The sequence below is a fragment of the Chroicocephalus ridibundus genome, unplaced genomic scaffold (assembly GCF_963924245.1).
Source record: "Chroicocephalus ridibundus unplaced genomic scaffold, bChrRid1.1 SCAFFOLD_803, whole genome shotgun sequence".
Taxonomy (NCBI): Eukaryota; Metazoa; Chordata; class Aves; order Charadriiformes; family Laridae; genus Chroicocephalus; species Chroicocephalus ridibundus.
This window is the reverse complement of record NW_026961385.1, coordinates 1-15,804: the sequence shown is the minus strand read 5'-3', so window position 1 is coordinate 15,804 and position 15,804 is coordinate 1. Positions and strand designations below refer to the sequence as shown.

The following is a 15,804-nucleotide window of genomic DNA, read 5'->3' as shown; positions in this document are numbered from 1 at the left end:
GTTCCCCTGGTGGGGGGGCAAATAGACCCGGGGGGGGACAGATACGCCGAAGTGGGGTAGAAAAGACCTGGGAGGGGAGGAAAACACTCCTGGGGGGGGTCATATGTTCCTGTGGAGGGGCAGAAAATACCTAGGGGGGGGGGACAAATAGATGATGGGGGGCAAATAGACCCTGGTAGGGGTAAATACACTGGGGGAGGGATGTCAAGTAGACCCCGGGGCGGGGGGGGGGGGGGGGGGGCAAATATGGCGGGGGACAAATAGAACTGGGGGGGGAGGAGGGGGCAAATGCAGCTGGGGGGGCAAACATCCGGGAGAGGGGGGGCAAGTATATGGGGGGGGGGGAGGGAGGGGGGAGGTCATAAAACACGCAGAGAGAGAGTAAATATACGCGGGGGGGGGGACGACAGAAAACACCCCGGGGTGGGGGGGTAGATACCTAGAGGAAGGAACAAATAGAGCCGGGGGGGGCAGAAAACACCCATGGAGGGGGGGGGGGGGATAGAAGCAGGGACCATCCCTGTGCTGAGTTGTGCCCGGTCTCAGCTTATGTGTGTGTTTCCCCCCCCGCTTCCCCCTCCTCCCTCCCCGCCCCCTCCACCTTCTTCTCCAGACGCCGGGGGGGGGCCAGGTCCTCAGCCTGGTGCTGCCCCCCCCCAACGTCACCGGCTCCCTGCACCTGGGCCACGCGCTCACCGTCGCCCTCCAGGACGCCCTGGTGCGCTGGTCAGTGGGGGGGGTGGGGGGGGAAACGGGCCGGGGGGGGAGTGTTTGGGGGGCCGGGGGGGGGGAGCAGATTGGGTTCCCCGGGGGTATTTGGGGCGAGGGGGGTGGCAGACAGGGCAGATTGGGGCCATTGGGGCTATTTGGGGGGGGTCTTGGGGGGTATTTGGGGCTGAGGGGGGGGCAGATGGGGGTTGCCCAGGGGTATTTGGGGGGGTGTATTTGGGGCTGGGGGCGCAGATTGGGGGGTGGGGGGGGGCGGGGGGGTTGGGGGGGGGCAGATTGGGGCCCTGGGGGGTATTCAGGGGGGTGTATTTGGGGCGGGGGGGGCAGACTGGAGGTATTGGGGGTGTATTTGGGGCCGGGGGGGGCAGACTGGAGGTATTGGGGGGTGTATTTGGGGCTGGGGGGGGCAGACTGGGGCCATTGGGGGTGTTTGGGGGGGGTCTTGGGGGGTATTTGGGGTGGGGGGGTCTCCCAGGGGTATTTGGGGGGGTGTATTTGGGGCTGGGGGGGGCAGATTGGGGGTATTGGGGGGGGGGGGTTGGGGCGGGGGGGGGCAGATTGGGGCCCTGGGGGGTATTCAGGGGGGTGTATTTGGGGCGGGGGGGGCGGACTGGAGGTATTGGGGGGTGTATTTGGGGCTGGGGGGGCAGACTGGGGCCATTGGGGGTGTTTGGGGGGGGTCTTGGGGGGTATTTGGGGTGGGGGGGTCTCCCAGGGGTATTTGGGGGGGGTGTATTTGGGGCTGGGGGGGGCAGATTGGGGGTATTGGGGCAGGGGGGGTATTTGGGCCTGTGGGGGGGCAGATTGGGGGGGGTCCCAGGGGTCCCTGGTGTCACCCATGGGTGCTGGGGGGGGTCGGGAGTTGTGTGTGTCCCGTCCCCCCCCCACCTCACGGGTGCCCCCCCCCCGGCGGTGACAGGCGGCGCATGCAGGGCTGGACCGTCCTCTGGGTGCCCGGCACCGACCACGCTGGCATTGCCACCCAGGTGTGTCCCTCGCGTGTCCCCTCCCCTCGTCACCTACCCCCCCTATGCCCCCCACCCCCCCCAGCGATGTCCCCAACGTCCCCGGTGTGTCCCCGCAGGCGGTGGTGGAGCGGTGGCTGTGGCAGCGCCGAGGGTTACGCCGGCAGGATCTGACCCGCTCCCAGTTCCTGGAGGAGGTTTGGGCCTGGAAACGCCGGTGAGGGTGACAACGCCGGGGGCGAGGGTGACAACGCCGGGGGGGACGGTGACACCGGGAAAGAAGGGGGTGACGACGCCGGGGAGGAGGACGAGGTGCCACCCCCGCCTTGTGTCACCCCCTTGTAGACACGGGGACGAGATCCTGCAGCAGCTGCGGGCGCTGGGGGCGGCGCTGGATTGGAGCCGCTGCGCCTTCACCATGGACCCGGTGAGTCCCGGTGGCCCCAAGGGTGTCCCCAAATGTCCCTAAGTGTCCCCAAGGGTGTCCCCAAGAGTGTCCCCAAGTGTCCCCAAGGGTGTCCCCTCAGGGTTTCTCACAGGCGGTGTCTGCAGCCTTTGTGCAGCTGCACGAGGTCGGGCTGATTCACTGTCACCGGCGTCTTGTCACCTGGTCCTGCGCCCTGGTTGACATGGAGCCCAGGTGTCCCCAAGAGTGTCCCCAAGGGTGTCCCCTCAGGGTTTCTTGCAGGCGGTGGCTGAGGCCTTTGTGTGGCTGCACGAGGCCGGGCTCATTCACCGCGACCGGCGTCTCGTCACCTGCTCCTGCGCCCTGGTTGACATGGAGCCCAGGTGTCCCCAAGAGTGTCCCCAAGGGTGTCCCCTCAGGGTTCCTCGCGGGCGGTGGCCGCAGCCTTTGTGCGGCTGCACAAGGTTGGGTTGATTCATTGTCACCAGCGTCTTGTCACCTGCTCCTGTGCCCTGTGCTCCACCGTGGAGCCCGGGTATCCCCAAGGGTGTCCCCAAATGTCCCCAAGGGTGTCCCCAAAGGTGTCCCCAAGTGTCCCCAACGGTGTCCCCTCAGAGTTTCTCGCGGGCGGTGGCCGAGGCCTTTGTGCGGCTGCACGAGGCCGGGCTGATTCACCGCGACCGGCGTCTCGTCACCTGGTCCTGTGCCCTGCGCTCCGCCCTGGCCGACGTGGAGGTGAGCTCGTCCCCAAACTGTCCCCAAGTTGTCCCCAAACTGTCCCCGAGACCTCTCTAACACCCCCCTCGGCAGGTGGAGCCCCGCGCCCTGACGGGCCCCACGGCGCTGCGTGTCCCCGGTTGTCCCCACGCTGTCACCTTCGGCGTCCTCGTCACCTTCGCCTACCCCGTGGAGGGAGGGGATGGTGAGTGGCTGGTGGCCTCCGGTGGCACTTTGTCACCTCCTGTCCCCCCTGCGCGTGGCCCCTGTGTGCTCCTGGCTCCCCCGACGCGCTCTGACACGCGGGTTCCCCCTCCGTGTCCCCCCGATGTGTCACCCCATGTCCCTTGAGTGTCCCTTGTGTGTCACCCCGTGTCCCTTGTGTGTCACCCCGTGTCCCTTGTGTGTCCTTGGCATGTCACCCCATTTCCGTGCCGTGTCCCTCACATGTCCCTGGCATGTCCCATGTGTCCCTGATGTGTCACCTTCTGCCACTCACTTGTCACCTGTGTCTCTGGCGTGTCCCTGACGTGTCACTCTGTGTCCCTGGTGTGTCCCTGGTGTCTCTGGTGTGTCCCTCGTATGTTCTCCATGTCACCTCATGTCCCTGGCGTGTCCCTGACATGTTACCCCACACCCCTCGCGTGTCCCCGTGTCCCTGATGTGTCACCCTGTGTCCCTAGCGTGTCCCTGACGTGTCACCCCGTGTCCCTGACGTGTCCCTGACATGTCGCCGCATGTTCTTGGTATGTCCCTGACGTGTCACCCCGTGTCCCTGACGTGTCACCCCGTGTCCCTGGTGTGTCCTTCACACGTCCCCCCCTTGTCCCTGGCGTGTCACCTCTTGTCCCTGGCGTGTCACCCCTTGTCCCTGGCGTGTGCCTCACACGTCCCCCATGTTCCTGATGTGTCACCCCATGTTCTTGGTATGTCCCTGACGTGTCACCCCGTGTCCCTGACGTGTCATTCTGTGTCCCTGGCGTGTCCCTCACACGTCCCCCATGTGCCTGACGTGTCACCTCATGTCCCTGGCACGTTCCCGACGTGTCACCCCATGTTCTTGGTACGTCCCTGACGTGTCATGCCACATCCCCGTGTCCCTGGCGTGTCCCTCACACGTCCCCCATGTCCCTGACGTGTCACCCCCCCCATCTGTCCCCAGGCCTGGAGCTGCCGGTGGCCACCACGCGCCCTGAGACGATGCTGGGGGACGTGGCCGTGGCCGTGCACCCCGAGGACCCCCGGTACATGGTGAGGGGCGGGGCTTCCGGGGGGGGGCGGGGCTTCCAGGAGGGGGCGGGGTTTGTAGACGAGGGGTGTGGCCTCTGGGGAGGGGGCGGGGCCTCGGCAGCAGGGTAGGGCTGCCTTGCAGACATTGGCTGGTGCCGGTATAGTTTAGCCCCGCCCCTTTTCCCATATAAGTGTGTGCATCCATATAAGGAAAAGGGGTGGGGCTTCTATCTTGGGGGTGGAGCTTTGCTGGCTTTAAGGGGTTCTGGGGGTGGGGCCAATTGAGGGGGCGGGGATTGGAAAAGGAGGGTGGAGCCTGTCCGGGATTGGTCAGCAGGGTGTGATGTCAGGGGTTAGCTCTGCCCCTAAAGGGGGTGGGGCCTGCCCTGGCAGGGAGGGGACTCAGCTGCTCTTAAAGGCACAGTGCGCCGTGTGGTCCTGGTGGGCGGGGCCTACCGGGGAGGGGGCGGGGCCTACCGGGGAGGGGGCGGGGCCTGCGGTGACCCCGCCCCTTCCCCCAGCACCTCCATGGCCGCCAGCTCCGGCACCCCTTCACGGGGCAGCTCCTGCCCGTCATCACTGACCCCTCCGTGGAGCCCGCCCGTGGCACCGGTACTGGGACCAGTACTGGGGAGGACTGGGAGCCGTACTGGGGGGGGACACTGGGACCAGTAAGGGGACTGGGAGGGGTGTGGAGTGAGGAACTGGGACCAGTATGGGAGGCGTACAGACTGGGAGCCATACTGGGGGGGGGACACTGGGACCAGTAAGGGGACTGGGAGGGGTGTGGGGTGAGGAACTGGGACCGGTACTGGGGAGAACTGGGGGCCATACTGGGGTGGGGACACTGGGGCCAGTAAGGGCACTGGGAGGGGTGTGGGGTGAGGAACTGGGACCAGTATGGAGGGACAGAGACTGGGACCTGTACTGGGGGGCTGAGAGTGGACGGCACTGGGACCAGTATGGGAGGGGTATAGACTGGGAGCTGTACTGGGGGGGGACACTGGGACCAGTAAAGGGACTGGGAGGGGTGTGGGGTGAGGAACTGGGACCAGTATTGGGGAGAACTGCGAGCCATACTGGGGTGGGGACACTGGGACCAGTAAGGGGACTGGGAGGGGTGTGGGCTGACGAACTGGGACCAGTATGGGGGGGCAGGACTGGGAGCTGTACTGGGGTGGGGGCACTGGGACCAGTAAGGGGTCTGGGACAGGTGTGGGGTGAGGAACTGGGACCAGTATGGGTGGGCAGGGACTGGTCTGGGCGTGGGTGTCCCAGTTTGGGGAGGTGACTGGTTCCTTTTTTTTGGGGGGGTTGTCACTGGTTTGGGGTGGGGGGGGCTCACTGGTGGTGCAGAGGGTGACGCTGGTGGCAGCAGGTGACAGTGGGAGGGGACGAGGGTGGCCGTGGGGGTGACAAGGGGTGGCCGTGGGGACAGCAGAGGGTGACAGGGTGGCAGTAGGTGACAGCAGGAGGGGGTGAGGGTGGCCCTGAGGGTGACAAGGGGTGGCCGTGGGGATGGCAGGGGGTGGCAGGAGGGGACAGGGTGGCAGTAGGTGACAGGCAGGGGGTGAGGGTGCCCCTGAGGGTGACAGGGTGGCAGTAGGTGACAGCGGCAGGGGGTGAGGGTGGCCCTGAGGGTGACAAGGGGTGGCCGTGGGGACGGTAGGTGGTGGCAGGGTGGCAACAGGGGACAGCGGGAGGGGGTGAGGGTGGCAGTGGGGGTGGCAGTAGGTGACAGCGGCAGGGGGTGAGGATGACCCTGAGGGTGACAAGGGGTGGCCATGGGGACAGCAGAGGGTGACAGGGTGGCAGTAGGTGACAGCGGGAGGGGGCAAGAGTGGCGGTGGGGGGTGACAGGGTGGCCACGGGGACAGTAGGTGGTGGCAGGGGGTGACATTGGTGGCAGTAGGCGACAGCGGGAGGGGGTGAGGGTGGCCCTGAGGGTGACAAGGGGTGGCCATGGGGATGGCAGGGGGTGGCAGGAGGGGACAGGGTGGCAGTAGGTGACAGGCAGGGGGTGAGGGTGGCCCTGAGGGTGACAAGGGGTGGCCATGGGGACGGCAGGGGGTGGCAGGAGGGAACAGGGTGGCAGTAGGTGACAGCGGCCGGGTGCCGGAGTGGCAGTGGGGGTGCCAGGGGGTGACAGCGGCGGTGACGGCGTGTCTCTGGTCCCCGCAGGGGCGGTGAAGGTGACACCGGGGCACAGCCCCCCCGACCTGGCGCTGGCCCGCGCCCACGGGCTGTCCCCGCTCTCCGTCATCGGGGACGATGGCACCATGTGTCCCCCGGGCGGGGGGTGGCTCCAGGTACTGCCCCGCGTCCCTTCTGTCCCTGTGTCCCCTGTCCCCAAGCATGTCCCTGTGTCCTCCCCATGTCCCCTCCGTCCCCATGTCCCCGGCTCTGTCCCTTGTCACTTCCCAGTGTCTTCTCTGTCCTCAGCTGTGTCCCCTCTGTCCCCAGACATGTCCCCACGTCCCTGGCTCTGTCCCTTGTCACTTCCCAGTGTCCCCTCTGTCCCCAGCCATGTCCCTTCTGTCCCCAGACATGTCCGCACGTCCCCAGCGCTGTCCCTTGTCACTTCCCAGTGTCCCCTCTGTCCCCAGCCGTGTCCCCATGTCCCCAGCTCTGTCCCTTGTCACTTCCCAGTGTCCCTTCTGTCCCCAGCCATGTCCCCACGTCCCCAGCTCTGTCCCTTGTCACTTCCCGGTGTCCTCTCTGTCCCCAACCATGTCCCTTCTGTCCCCAGCCATGTCCCCACATCCCCGGCTCTGTCCCTTGTCACTTCCCAGTGTCCTCTCTGTCCCCAGCCATGTCCCCATGTCCCCAGCCATGTCCCCATGTCTGTCCCTTGTCACTTCCCAGTGTCCCCTCTGTCCCCAGCCATGTTCCCTCTCTCCTCAGCTGAGTCCCCTCTGTCCCCAGACACGTCCCCACGTCCCCAGCTCTGTCCCTTGTCACTTCCCAGTGTCCCTTCTGTCCCCAGCCGTGTCCCCTCTGTCCCCAGCTGTGTCCCCTGTCCCCAGGGCGTCCATCGCTTCGTGGCGCGGGAGCAGGTGGTGGCCGCCCTGGCCCAGCGTGGCCTGTACCGCGGCACCCAGGACCACGCCATGACGCTGCCCCTGTGCAGGTACCGCTGTCCCCGTCCCCTCCTGTCCCCTCCCTGTCCCCCCCCAGGGGACGTCCCTGTGTCCCCCTCGCCCTGGCAGGGACTGAGGTGGCCTCGGTGTCCCCGCAGCCCGCTCGGGGGACGTCATCGAGTACCTGCTGAAGAGCCAGTGGTTCCTGCGGTGCTGGGAGATGGCGCAACGCGCCCGAGAGGTGACAACGTGGGGGTGGGGTGACAGGGGGTGAGGGGACACCCCCCCCCCTCCCCCCCGGCCACACCTGCGTCCCTGACCCTCCCTCCTTGTCCCCTCTCAGGCGGTGACGTCGGGGCAGCTCAGGCTCGTCCCCAAATTTCACGAGAAGAACTGGAAGACGTGGATGGACAACGTTGGGTGAGGACACGGTGGGGTTGGGGGGGAGGAGGGGGGACACCCGAGTGACTTGGGGGGGGGCGGACGACACCCAGGCGTCTGGGGTCGGGGGGGGGGGCACCCAGGCATCCGGCAGGGGGCCTGGCCCCCAGTAAAACCCCTGGGGAAGCTCTTTGGTGTCTCTTTATTGCTATTTGGTGACGTGTCATGAGTTGCACGGTCTCAGCTCAAGGATTGCGGGGCACCCAGGCATCTGGGGGGGCCCCCAGGTATCTGTGGGGGGGGCCCAGGTATCTTGGGGGGGGCACCCAGGCGTCCGGGGGGGACCCCTGGCCCCCAGTAAAACCCCTGGGGGGGGGGGTTTGGTGCTTCCTTATTGCTATTTAGTGACATGTCATGAGTTGCACGGTCTCAGCTCGAGAAGCCCAGGGGGGCACCCAGGTGTCCGGGCCCCACGGATATAACCTCCCCCCACCCCCCATTCCCCACCCCCCATTTCCCGCCCCCCCCAGGGACTGGTGCCTGTCGCGACAGCTGTGGTGGGGACACCGGGTGCCGGCGTACCGGGTGGGGGATCCCCCGGCGGGGTCCCCCTCCGAGGGGCTCTGGGTCGTGGGGCGCCACGAGGCCGAAGCCCGCGCCGCCGCCGCCCGCGCCCTCCGCCCGCCCCCCCGAGGAGCTGCAGCTCCAGCAAGGTGAGGAGAAGGGGGGGGGGGGGCACGCCAAAAGGGGGGGGGCACGCCAAAAACACACCCCACCCCCCCCCCACCCAACCCCCCCCAAAACCCCCTCCTGTCGCCTTACGAGTCTCTCGGCCCCCTCAAATCTGCCTCCTGCGCCCCAAAATCCTCTCGGGACACCCCCCACCCCCCCACAAAGCCGGGCTCTGGCCCCCTCAATGCCCCCCCCGCCCCCCCTCAGCACCCCAAACTCCCCTGAAGCCCCCCCACCCCCCCGACCCTCTGTCACACCCCCACACCCACCCCCAGCCTCCAGGACCCCCAAAATCCACCCCAGGCACCCCCTGCCAGCTCCGGCACCCTCTTGCCACCTCAACCCCCCCCCCCCAAACGACTTTTGGGGTCCCCCCCAACCCCCCCCCAAGTTCCAAGGCCTTTTAGAGTCCCCCCCATCCCCCCCCTCCCCAACCCCAGAGGCCTTTTGGGGTCCCCCCCACCGCCCCCAAGTTCCAAGGCCTTTTAGAGTCCCCCCCCTCCCCCCCCTCCCCAAACCCAGAGGCCTTTTGGGGTCCCCCCAGTTTCCCCCCCCCACCACCAAGGCTCAGGGGACTTTTGGGTTCCCCCGACCCCCCTCCAGAGGCTCCAAGGCCTTTTGGGGTCCCCCCCAATTTCCCCCCCCCCTCAAGGCTCCGGGACTTTTGGGGTCCCCCCCCAATTCCCCCCCCCTCCCCACCAAGGCTCTGAGACCTTCTGGGGTCCCCCAAGGCTCTGGGGGCTTTTGGGGTCCCCCCAATCCCCCCTCCAACACTCCGAGGCCTTTTGGGGTCCCCCCAAGGCTCTGGGGGCTTTTGGGGTCCCCCAATCTGCCCCCCCCAGCTCTGAGACCTTCTGGGGTCCCCCCAAGGCTCTGGGGGCTTTTGGGTCCCCTCGTTCCCCCCCCCAACACTCCGAGAATCTTTTGGGGTCCCCCCCAACCCCCCCCCCAGCTCTGAGACCTTCTGGGGTCCCCCCCAAGGCTCTGGGGACTTTTGGGGTCCCCCCAATCTGCCCCCCCCCGATCTCCCCCAGCTCTGAGACCTTCTGGGGTCCCCCCCAAGGCTCTGGGGACTTTTGGGGTCCCCCCCCGATCCCCCCCCTAACACTCCGAGGCCTTTTGGGGTCCCCCCAAGGCTCTGGGGGCTTTTGGGGTCCCCCCAATCTGCCCCCCCCAGCTCTGAGACCTTTTGGGGTCCCCCCCAAGGCTCTGGGGACTTTTGGGGTCCCCCCAATCTGCCCCCCCCAACACTCCGAGGCCTTTTGGGGTCCCCCCCGATCTCCCCCAGCTCTGAGACCTTCTGGGTTCCCCCCCAAGGCTCTGGGGGCTTTTGGGGTCCCCCCCGATCCCCCCCCCAACACCGCAAGAATCTTTTGGGGTCCCCCCCAACCCCCCCCCAGCTCTGAGACCTTCTGGGGTCCCCCAAGGCTCTGGGGACTTTTGGGGTCCCCCCAATCTGCCCCCCCCAGCTCTGAGACCTTTTGGGGTCCCCCCCGAGGCTCTGGGGACTTTTGGGGTCCCCCCAATCTGCCCCCCCCAACACTCCGAGGCCTTTTGGGGTCCCCCCCGATCTCCCCCAGCTCTGAGACCTTCTGGGGTCCCCCCCCAAGGCTCTGGGGATTTTTGGGGTCCCCCCCGATCCCCCCTCCAACACTCCGAGGCCTTTTGGGGTCCCCCCAAGGCTCTGGGGGCTTTTGGGGTCCCCCCAATCTGCCCCCCCCAACACTCCGAGGCCTTTTGGGGTCCCCCCAATTTCCCCCCCTCAGCTCTGAGACCTTCTGGGGTCCCCCCCAAGGCTCTGGGGGCTGTTAGGGTCCCCTTCGATTCCCCCCCCCAACACTCCAAGAATCTTTTGGGGTCCCCCCCAACCCCCCCCCCAGCTCTGAGACCTTCTGGGGTCCCCCCAAGGCTCTGGGGACTTTTGGGGTCCCCCCAATCTGCCCCCCCCCAACACTCCGAGGCCTTTTGGGGTCCCCCCCCGATCTCCCCCCCCCCCCGTCAACACTCCAAGGCCTTTTGGGGTCCTCCCCTTGATCCCCCCCCCCCCTCCAAGTCTCCGGGTATTTTCGGGGTCCCCCCCCTGACCCCCCCCCTTGTCCCCGCAGACCCCGACGTCCTGGACACCTGGTTCTCCTCCGCCCTCTTCCCCTTCGCCGCCCTGGGCTGGCCCCAAGAGGTGAAGTTTTGGGGGGGACACCGAGGGGGGGGACGGGGGGGGACGACCCGGGGGACATTGTACCCCATCATCCCCCCCCCCGCCCCCCCCACCGGTGTCCCCTTTCCTTTGTCCCCAGACCCCCGACCTGCGGCGCTTTTACCCCACGGCCGTGCTGGAGACGGGCAGCGACCTGCTCTTCTTCTGGGTGGCCCGAATGGTCATGCTGGGCCAGCAGCTTACCGGGAGGTTGCCCTTCGCTCAGGTGCCACTGGTGTCCCCCTCCCCCATGTCCCCACGAGTCCCCTTTGTCCCCCTCCCCCCACCACCCCCACCCCCGTGTCCCCCCCCCACCGTGTCCCTTCGTCTCTTCGTGTTCCCTCCTGGGCTTCTTCCTGCTGGTTCCGTGTCGCTCCTCGCAGTTGCCCGGTGTCCCCGAGGGTCCCCGATGTCCCCAAGGGTCCCCAGTGTCCCCGAGGGTCCCCGACGTCCCCAAGGGTCCCTTCTTCCCTCACCTGGGCGTCATCATCCTTTTCAGGGCTCTTGGAGGGGGGGGGTCCCTGTCCCCCTTTGGTGTCCCCAAGGGTCCCCTGTTCCCTTTCTGATGGGTGTCAAGGTCCTTCTTGGGGGATCCATGTCCTCCTTTGGTGTCCCCACTGTCCCCAGGGGTCCCCTGTTCCCTTTCTCCTGGGTGTCACGGTCCTTCTTGGGGGTCCCCATCCCGCTTCAGGGCTCCTTAGTGTCCCCAATGTCCCCAAGGTTGCCCGACGTCCCCAAGGGTCCCTTCTTCCCTCTCACCTGGGCGTCATCGTCCTTTTCAGGGCTCTTGGGCGGGGTCCCTGTCCCCCTTTGGTGTCCCCAAGGGTCCCCTATTCCCTTTCTGCTGGGTGTCAAGGCCCTTCTTGGGGGATCCGTGTCCCCCTTTGGTGTCCCTAGTGTCCCCAAGGGTCCCTTATTCCCTTTCTCGTGGGTGTGAAGGTCCTTCTTGGGGGATCCATGTCCCTGTCGGTGTCCCCAAGGGTCCCCTGTTCCCTGTCTCTTGGGTGTCACGGTCCTTCTTGGGGGTCCCCGTCCCGCTTCAGGACTCCTTAGTGTCCCCAGTGTCCCCAAGGGTCCCCAGTGTCCCCAAGGGTCCCTTCTTCCCTCACCTGGGCGTCATCATCCTTTTCAGGGCTCTTGGAGGGGGGGGGGGCGTCCCTGTACCCCTTTGGTGTCCCCAAGGGTCCCCTGTTCCCTTTCTGATGGGTGTCAAGGTCCTCCTTGGGGGATCCGTGTCCCCCTTTGGTGTCCCCACTGTCCCCAAGGGTCCCTTATTCCCTTTCTGATGGGTGTCATGGTCCTTCTTGGGGGTCCCCATCACCCTTCAGGGCTCCCAAGGGTCCCCAGTGTCCCCAAGGGTCCCTTCTTCCCTCTCACCTGAGTGTCATCATCCTTTTCAGGGCTCTTGGGGGGGTCCCTGTCCCCCTTTGGTGTCCCCACTGTCCCCAAGGGTCCCCTGTTCCCTTCCAGAGGGGTGTCACGGTCCTTCTCGGGGGTCCCCGTCCCTCTTGGTGTCCCCACTGTCCCCAAGGGTCCCCTGTCCCCTCTCTCCGGGGTGTTTAGTTCTTTCCTGAGGCTCCCAGGGGTCCCCTGTCCCCCTTTGGGTGTCCCTGGGGGGGGTCCCTCAGTGTCCCCCGTGTCCCCAAGGGTCCCCTGTTCCCTTTCTCCGCAGTGTCACGGTCCTTCTCGGGGGGGGGGGTGGGGGGGTGGGGGGTGTCCCCGTCCCCCTCCGGTGTCCCCAATGTCCCCAAGTGTCCCCTGTCCCCTCTCTCCGGGGTATTTAATTCTTTCCTGAGGCTCCCAGGGGTCCCCTGGCCCCTCCCAGGGGTCCCCTGTGTGTGTGTGTGTGTCCCCCAGGCCCCAACGCTGTGTGTCGTCCCCCCCTGTCCCCGTCCCCCCCCCCCCCCAGGTCCTTCTGCACTCGCTGGTGCGCGACGCCCAGGGCCGCAAGATGAGCAAGTCCCTGGGCAACGTCATCGACCCCCGCGACGTCATCGCCGGCGCCACCCCCCAGGTACCACCACCCCCCCACCCCCCCCGGAACGCAGACACCCCCCAAACAACCCCCCCCCCCACCCCCCCAGAGACCCTACAACAATAAACACACCCCCCCCCCCCCCCCGTAATGCAGACCCCCCCCCAGAACGACCCCCCCCAGGAGATCCTACAATAACAAACCCCCCCCTCCCCCATAATACAGATGCCCCCCAAAACGCCCCCCCCCCATAATGCAGATTCCTCCCAAAACGACCCCCCCTGGAGACCCTACAATAACACCCCCCCCCCCCCATAACGCAGACACCCCCCAAACAACCCCCCCCCCGGAGACCCTACAGTAACAAACCCCCCCCCCTGTAACACAGACACCCCCCAAACAACCCCCCCTGGAGACCCTACAGTAACAAATGGCCCCCCCCCACCCCGTAACACAGACACCCCCCAAACAACACCCCCCCGGAGACCCTACAATAACAACCCCCCCCCCATAACGCAGACGCCCCCCAAACAACCCCCCCTGGAGCCCCTACAATAACAACCCCCCCCCCTAACGCAGACGCCCCCCAAACAACCCCCCCCGGAGCCCCTACAATAACACACCCCCCCCCGCCCTGTAATGCAGATTCCCCCCCAAACGACCCCCCCTGTAGACCCTACAATAACAACCCCCCCCCTCTGTAATGCAGACACCCCCCAAACAACCCCCCCGAGCCCCTACAGTAACGCCCCCCCCCCGCCGTTGCCCTCTCTTTATCGAGGGGGGGGTCCCCTGCCCTGTAGGAGCTGCAGGAGAGGCTCTGCCACAAGCTCCTGGACCCCCACGAGCTCAAGGTGGCCACAGAGGGCCAGGTAGGACCTGTCCCCATCCCTGTCCCCCCCCCCCGCCAACCCTGTCCCTGTCCCCCCCCCCCCGCTAACCCCTCCCTGTCCCCCCCCCCGCCCCTGCCAGAGGCGCCAGTTCCCCCACGGCATCCCCGAATGCGGCACCGACGCCCTCCGCATGGCCCTGTGCGCCCACAACGTCCACGGTAAGGTGGGGCTGGGGGGGGGGGACGGGGGGACGGGGACGTCGGGGACGCCGTCCCCCGCCCCGGGGGTGGCCCTATCCCCCACCCTGGGGACAACAACACACCGCCAACCCCGTAGGTGACGACATCCGCCTGGACGTGGCCGGCGTCCTGAGCTACCGTCACTTCTGCAACAAGGTCTGGAACGCCGTCAAGTTCGTCCTCGCCGCTCTGGGCCCCGACTTTGTCCCCCGACCCCCCGAGGAGGTACCTGGGGGGGGAAGTCAGGAGGAGGGGGGTGTCCAACACCCCCCCCCTCCACCCCGCGAACCCCCTTCCTCCTCTTCATGGGCAGACGGTGCCGCAGCGGCCCATGGAGCGCTGGGTGCTGAGCCGGCTGGCGCAGGCGGCGGGGGAATGCGGGAGGAGGATGGAGGCCCTGGAGGTCCACGGCGCCGTCGCCGCCGTCCACCATTTCTGGCTGCGGAGCTTCTGCGACGTCTACCTGGTGGGTCACCCCCCCGCCTCCCTCCCTCCCTCCGTCCGTCCGTCCCGCCCCATCCCGTCCCGTCCATCCGTCCATTCGTCCACTCCCTCCTCCCCCCCCGGCCCCGGGGGTTCAACCCAGCATTGGCCCATTGGGCGGGGCCTTCTCTCTGTCCCGCCCCTCCCCGGCCGTTGAACCCCACCCGTTTTGACGGGGTTGATGGTGTCCGTCAAAAGTGTTGACCTTAGTCCTCTCTTGAGCGTGTCCGTCCCTCGGTCCCACCCAACCTCTTGTAGCCCCTTGACCGTTGAACTCAACCCGTGGTCGATGGTGTCCATCTGTCCCTCCCTCCACCCCCACCCATCACATCCTTGACCGTGTCCATCCCTCTGTTCCACCCAACCTCTTGTGGCCCCTTGACCATTAAAGCCAACCTGTGGTTGATGATGTCCATCCATCTGTCCAACCCCACCCATCACGTCCTGGGCTGTGTCCATCCGTCTATCCCACCCAATCTCTTCTAAGTTCTTCAATGTTGAACCCAACCCATGGTCGATGGTGTCCATCCATCCGTCCCTCCACCCCCACCCATCACATCCTGGGCCGTGTCCGTCCCTCTGTCCCACCCAACCTCTTGTAGCCCCTTGACCATTAAACTCAACCCATGGTTGATGGTGTCCATCCATCTGTCCCTCCACCTCCATCCATCACGTCCTTGAGTGTGTCCGTCCATCTGTCCCACCCAACCTCTTGAACACTGAACCCAACCCACCTTGACGTGGTTGATGGTGTCCATCTGTCCCTCCACCTCCATCCATCACGTCCTTGAGTCTGTCTGTCCATCTGTCCCACCCAACCTCTTGAACGTTGAACCCAACCCACCTTGACGTGGGTGATGGTGTCCATCTGTCCACCCCCACCCATCACGTCCTTGAGTGTGTCCATCCGTCTGTCCCACCCAACCTGTTGACCATTAAACCCAACCCGTGGTTGATGGTGTCCATCCATCCATCCCTCCACCCCCACCCATCACGTCCTGGGCCGCCTCCGTCCCTCTGTCCCACCCAACCTCTTGTAGCTCCTTGACCGTTGAACCCAACCCGTGGTTGATGGTGTCCATCCATCTGTCCCTCCACCCCCACCCATCACGTCCTTGAGTGTGTCTGTCCATCTGTCCCACCCAACCTCTTGAACGTTGAACCCAACCCACCTTGACGTGGTTGATGGTGTCCATCTGTCCCTCCACCTCCATCCATCATGTTCTTGACCATGTCCATCCCTCTGTCCCACCCAACCTCTTGTAGCCCCTTGACCGTTGAACCCACCTGTGCTCAATGGTGTCCATCCATCCATCCCTCCACCCCCACCCATCACATCCTGGGCCGTGTCCGTCCGTCTGTCCCCCCCAACCTCTTGAACGTTGAACCCAACCCATCTTGACGTGGGTGATGGTGTCCATCCGTCCACCCCCACCCATCACGTCCTTGAGTGTGTCCATCCGTCTGTCCCACCCAACCTGTTGACCATTAAACCCAACCCGTGGTTGATGGTGTCCATCCATCCATCCATTCCTTCACCCCCACCCATCACATCCTGGGCCGTGTCTGTCCTTCTGTCCCACCCAACCTCTTCTAAGTCCTTCAACGTTGAACCCAACCCACCTTGACGTGATCAATGGTGTCCATCCGTCCTTCCACCCCCACCCATCACTTCCTGGGCCGTGTCCGTCCCTCTGTCCCCCCCAACCTCTTGAACGTTGAACCCAACCCATCTTGACGTGGTCAGTGGTGTCCATCCCTCCCTCCACCCCCACCCATCGCATCCTGGGCCGCGTCCGTCCCTCTGTCCCCCCCCAACCTCTTGACCCTCCAGCCCAAC

At 66.2% G+C, this 15,804-nt stretch overlaps 1 protein-coding gene across 1 annotated transcript; it reads left to right on the top strand.

The window, feature by feature from the left end:
• Nucleotides 1-603: 603 nt before the first annotated feature.
• LOC134509388 (valine--tRNA ligase, mitochondrial-like) lies at nucleotides 604-13,947 on the top strand (the record flags this gene model as incomplete). Its single annotated transcript, XM_063321893.1, is given in 21 exon segments — nucleotides 604-726; nucleotides 1,649-1,715; nucleotides 1,814-1,911; nucleotides 2,040-2,121; nucleotides 2,716-2,835; nucleotides 2,911-3,022; nucleotides 3,980-4,068; nucleotides 4,569-4,659; nucleotides 6,229-6,356; nucleotides 7,074-7,177; nucleotides 7,287-7,368; nucleotides 7,471-7,547; nucleotides 8,039-8,183; nucleotides 8,185-8,221; nucleotides 10,346-10,416; nucleotides 10,535-10,660; nucleotides 12,344-12,448; nucleotides 13,213-13,281; nucleotides 13,382-13,460; nucleotides 13,579-13,706; nucleotides 13,795-13,947. Coding segments are annotated over 20 exon segments (1,956 nt in total), but the record flags the coding sequence as incomplete, so codon positions are not given.
• Nucleotides 13,948-15,804: the final 1,857 nt, after the last annotated feature.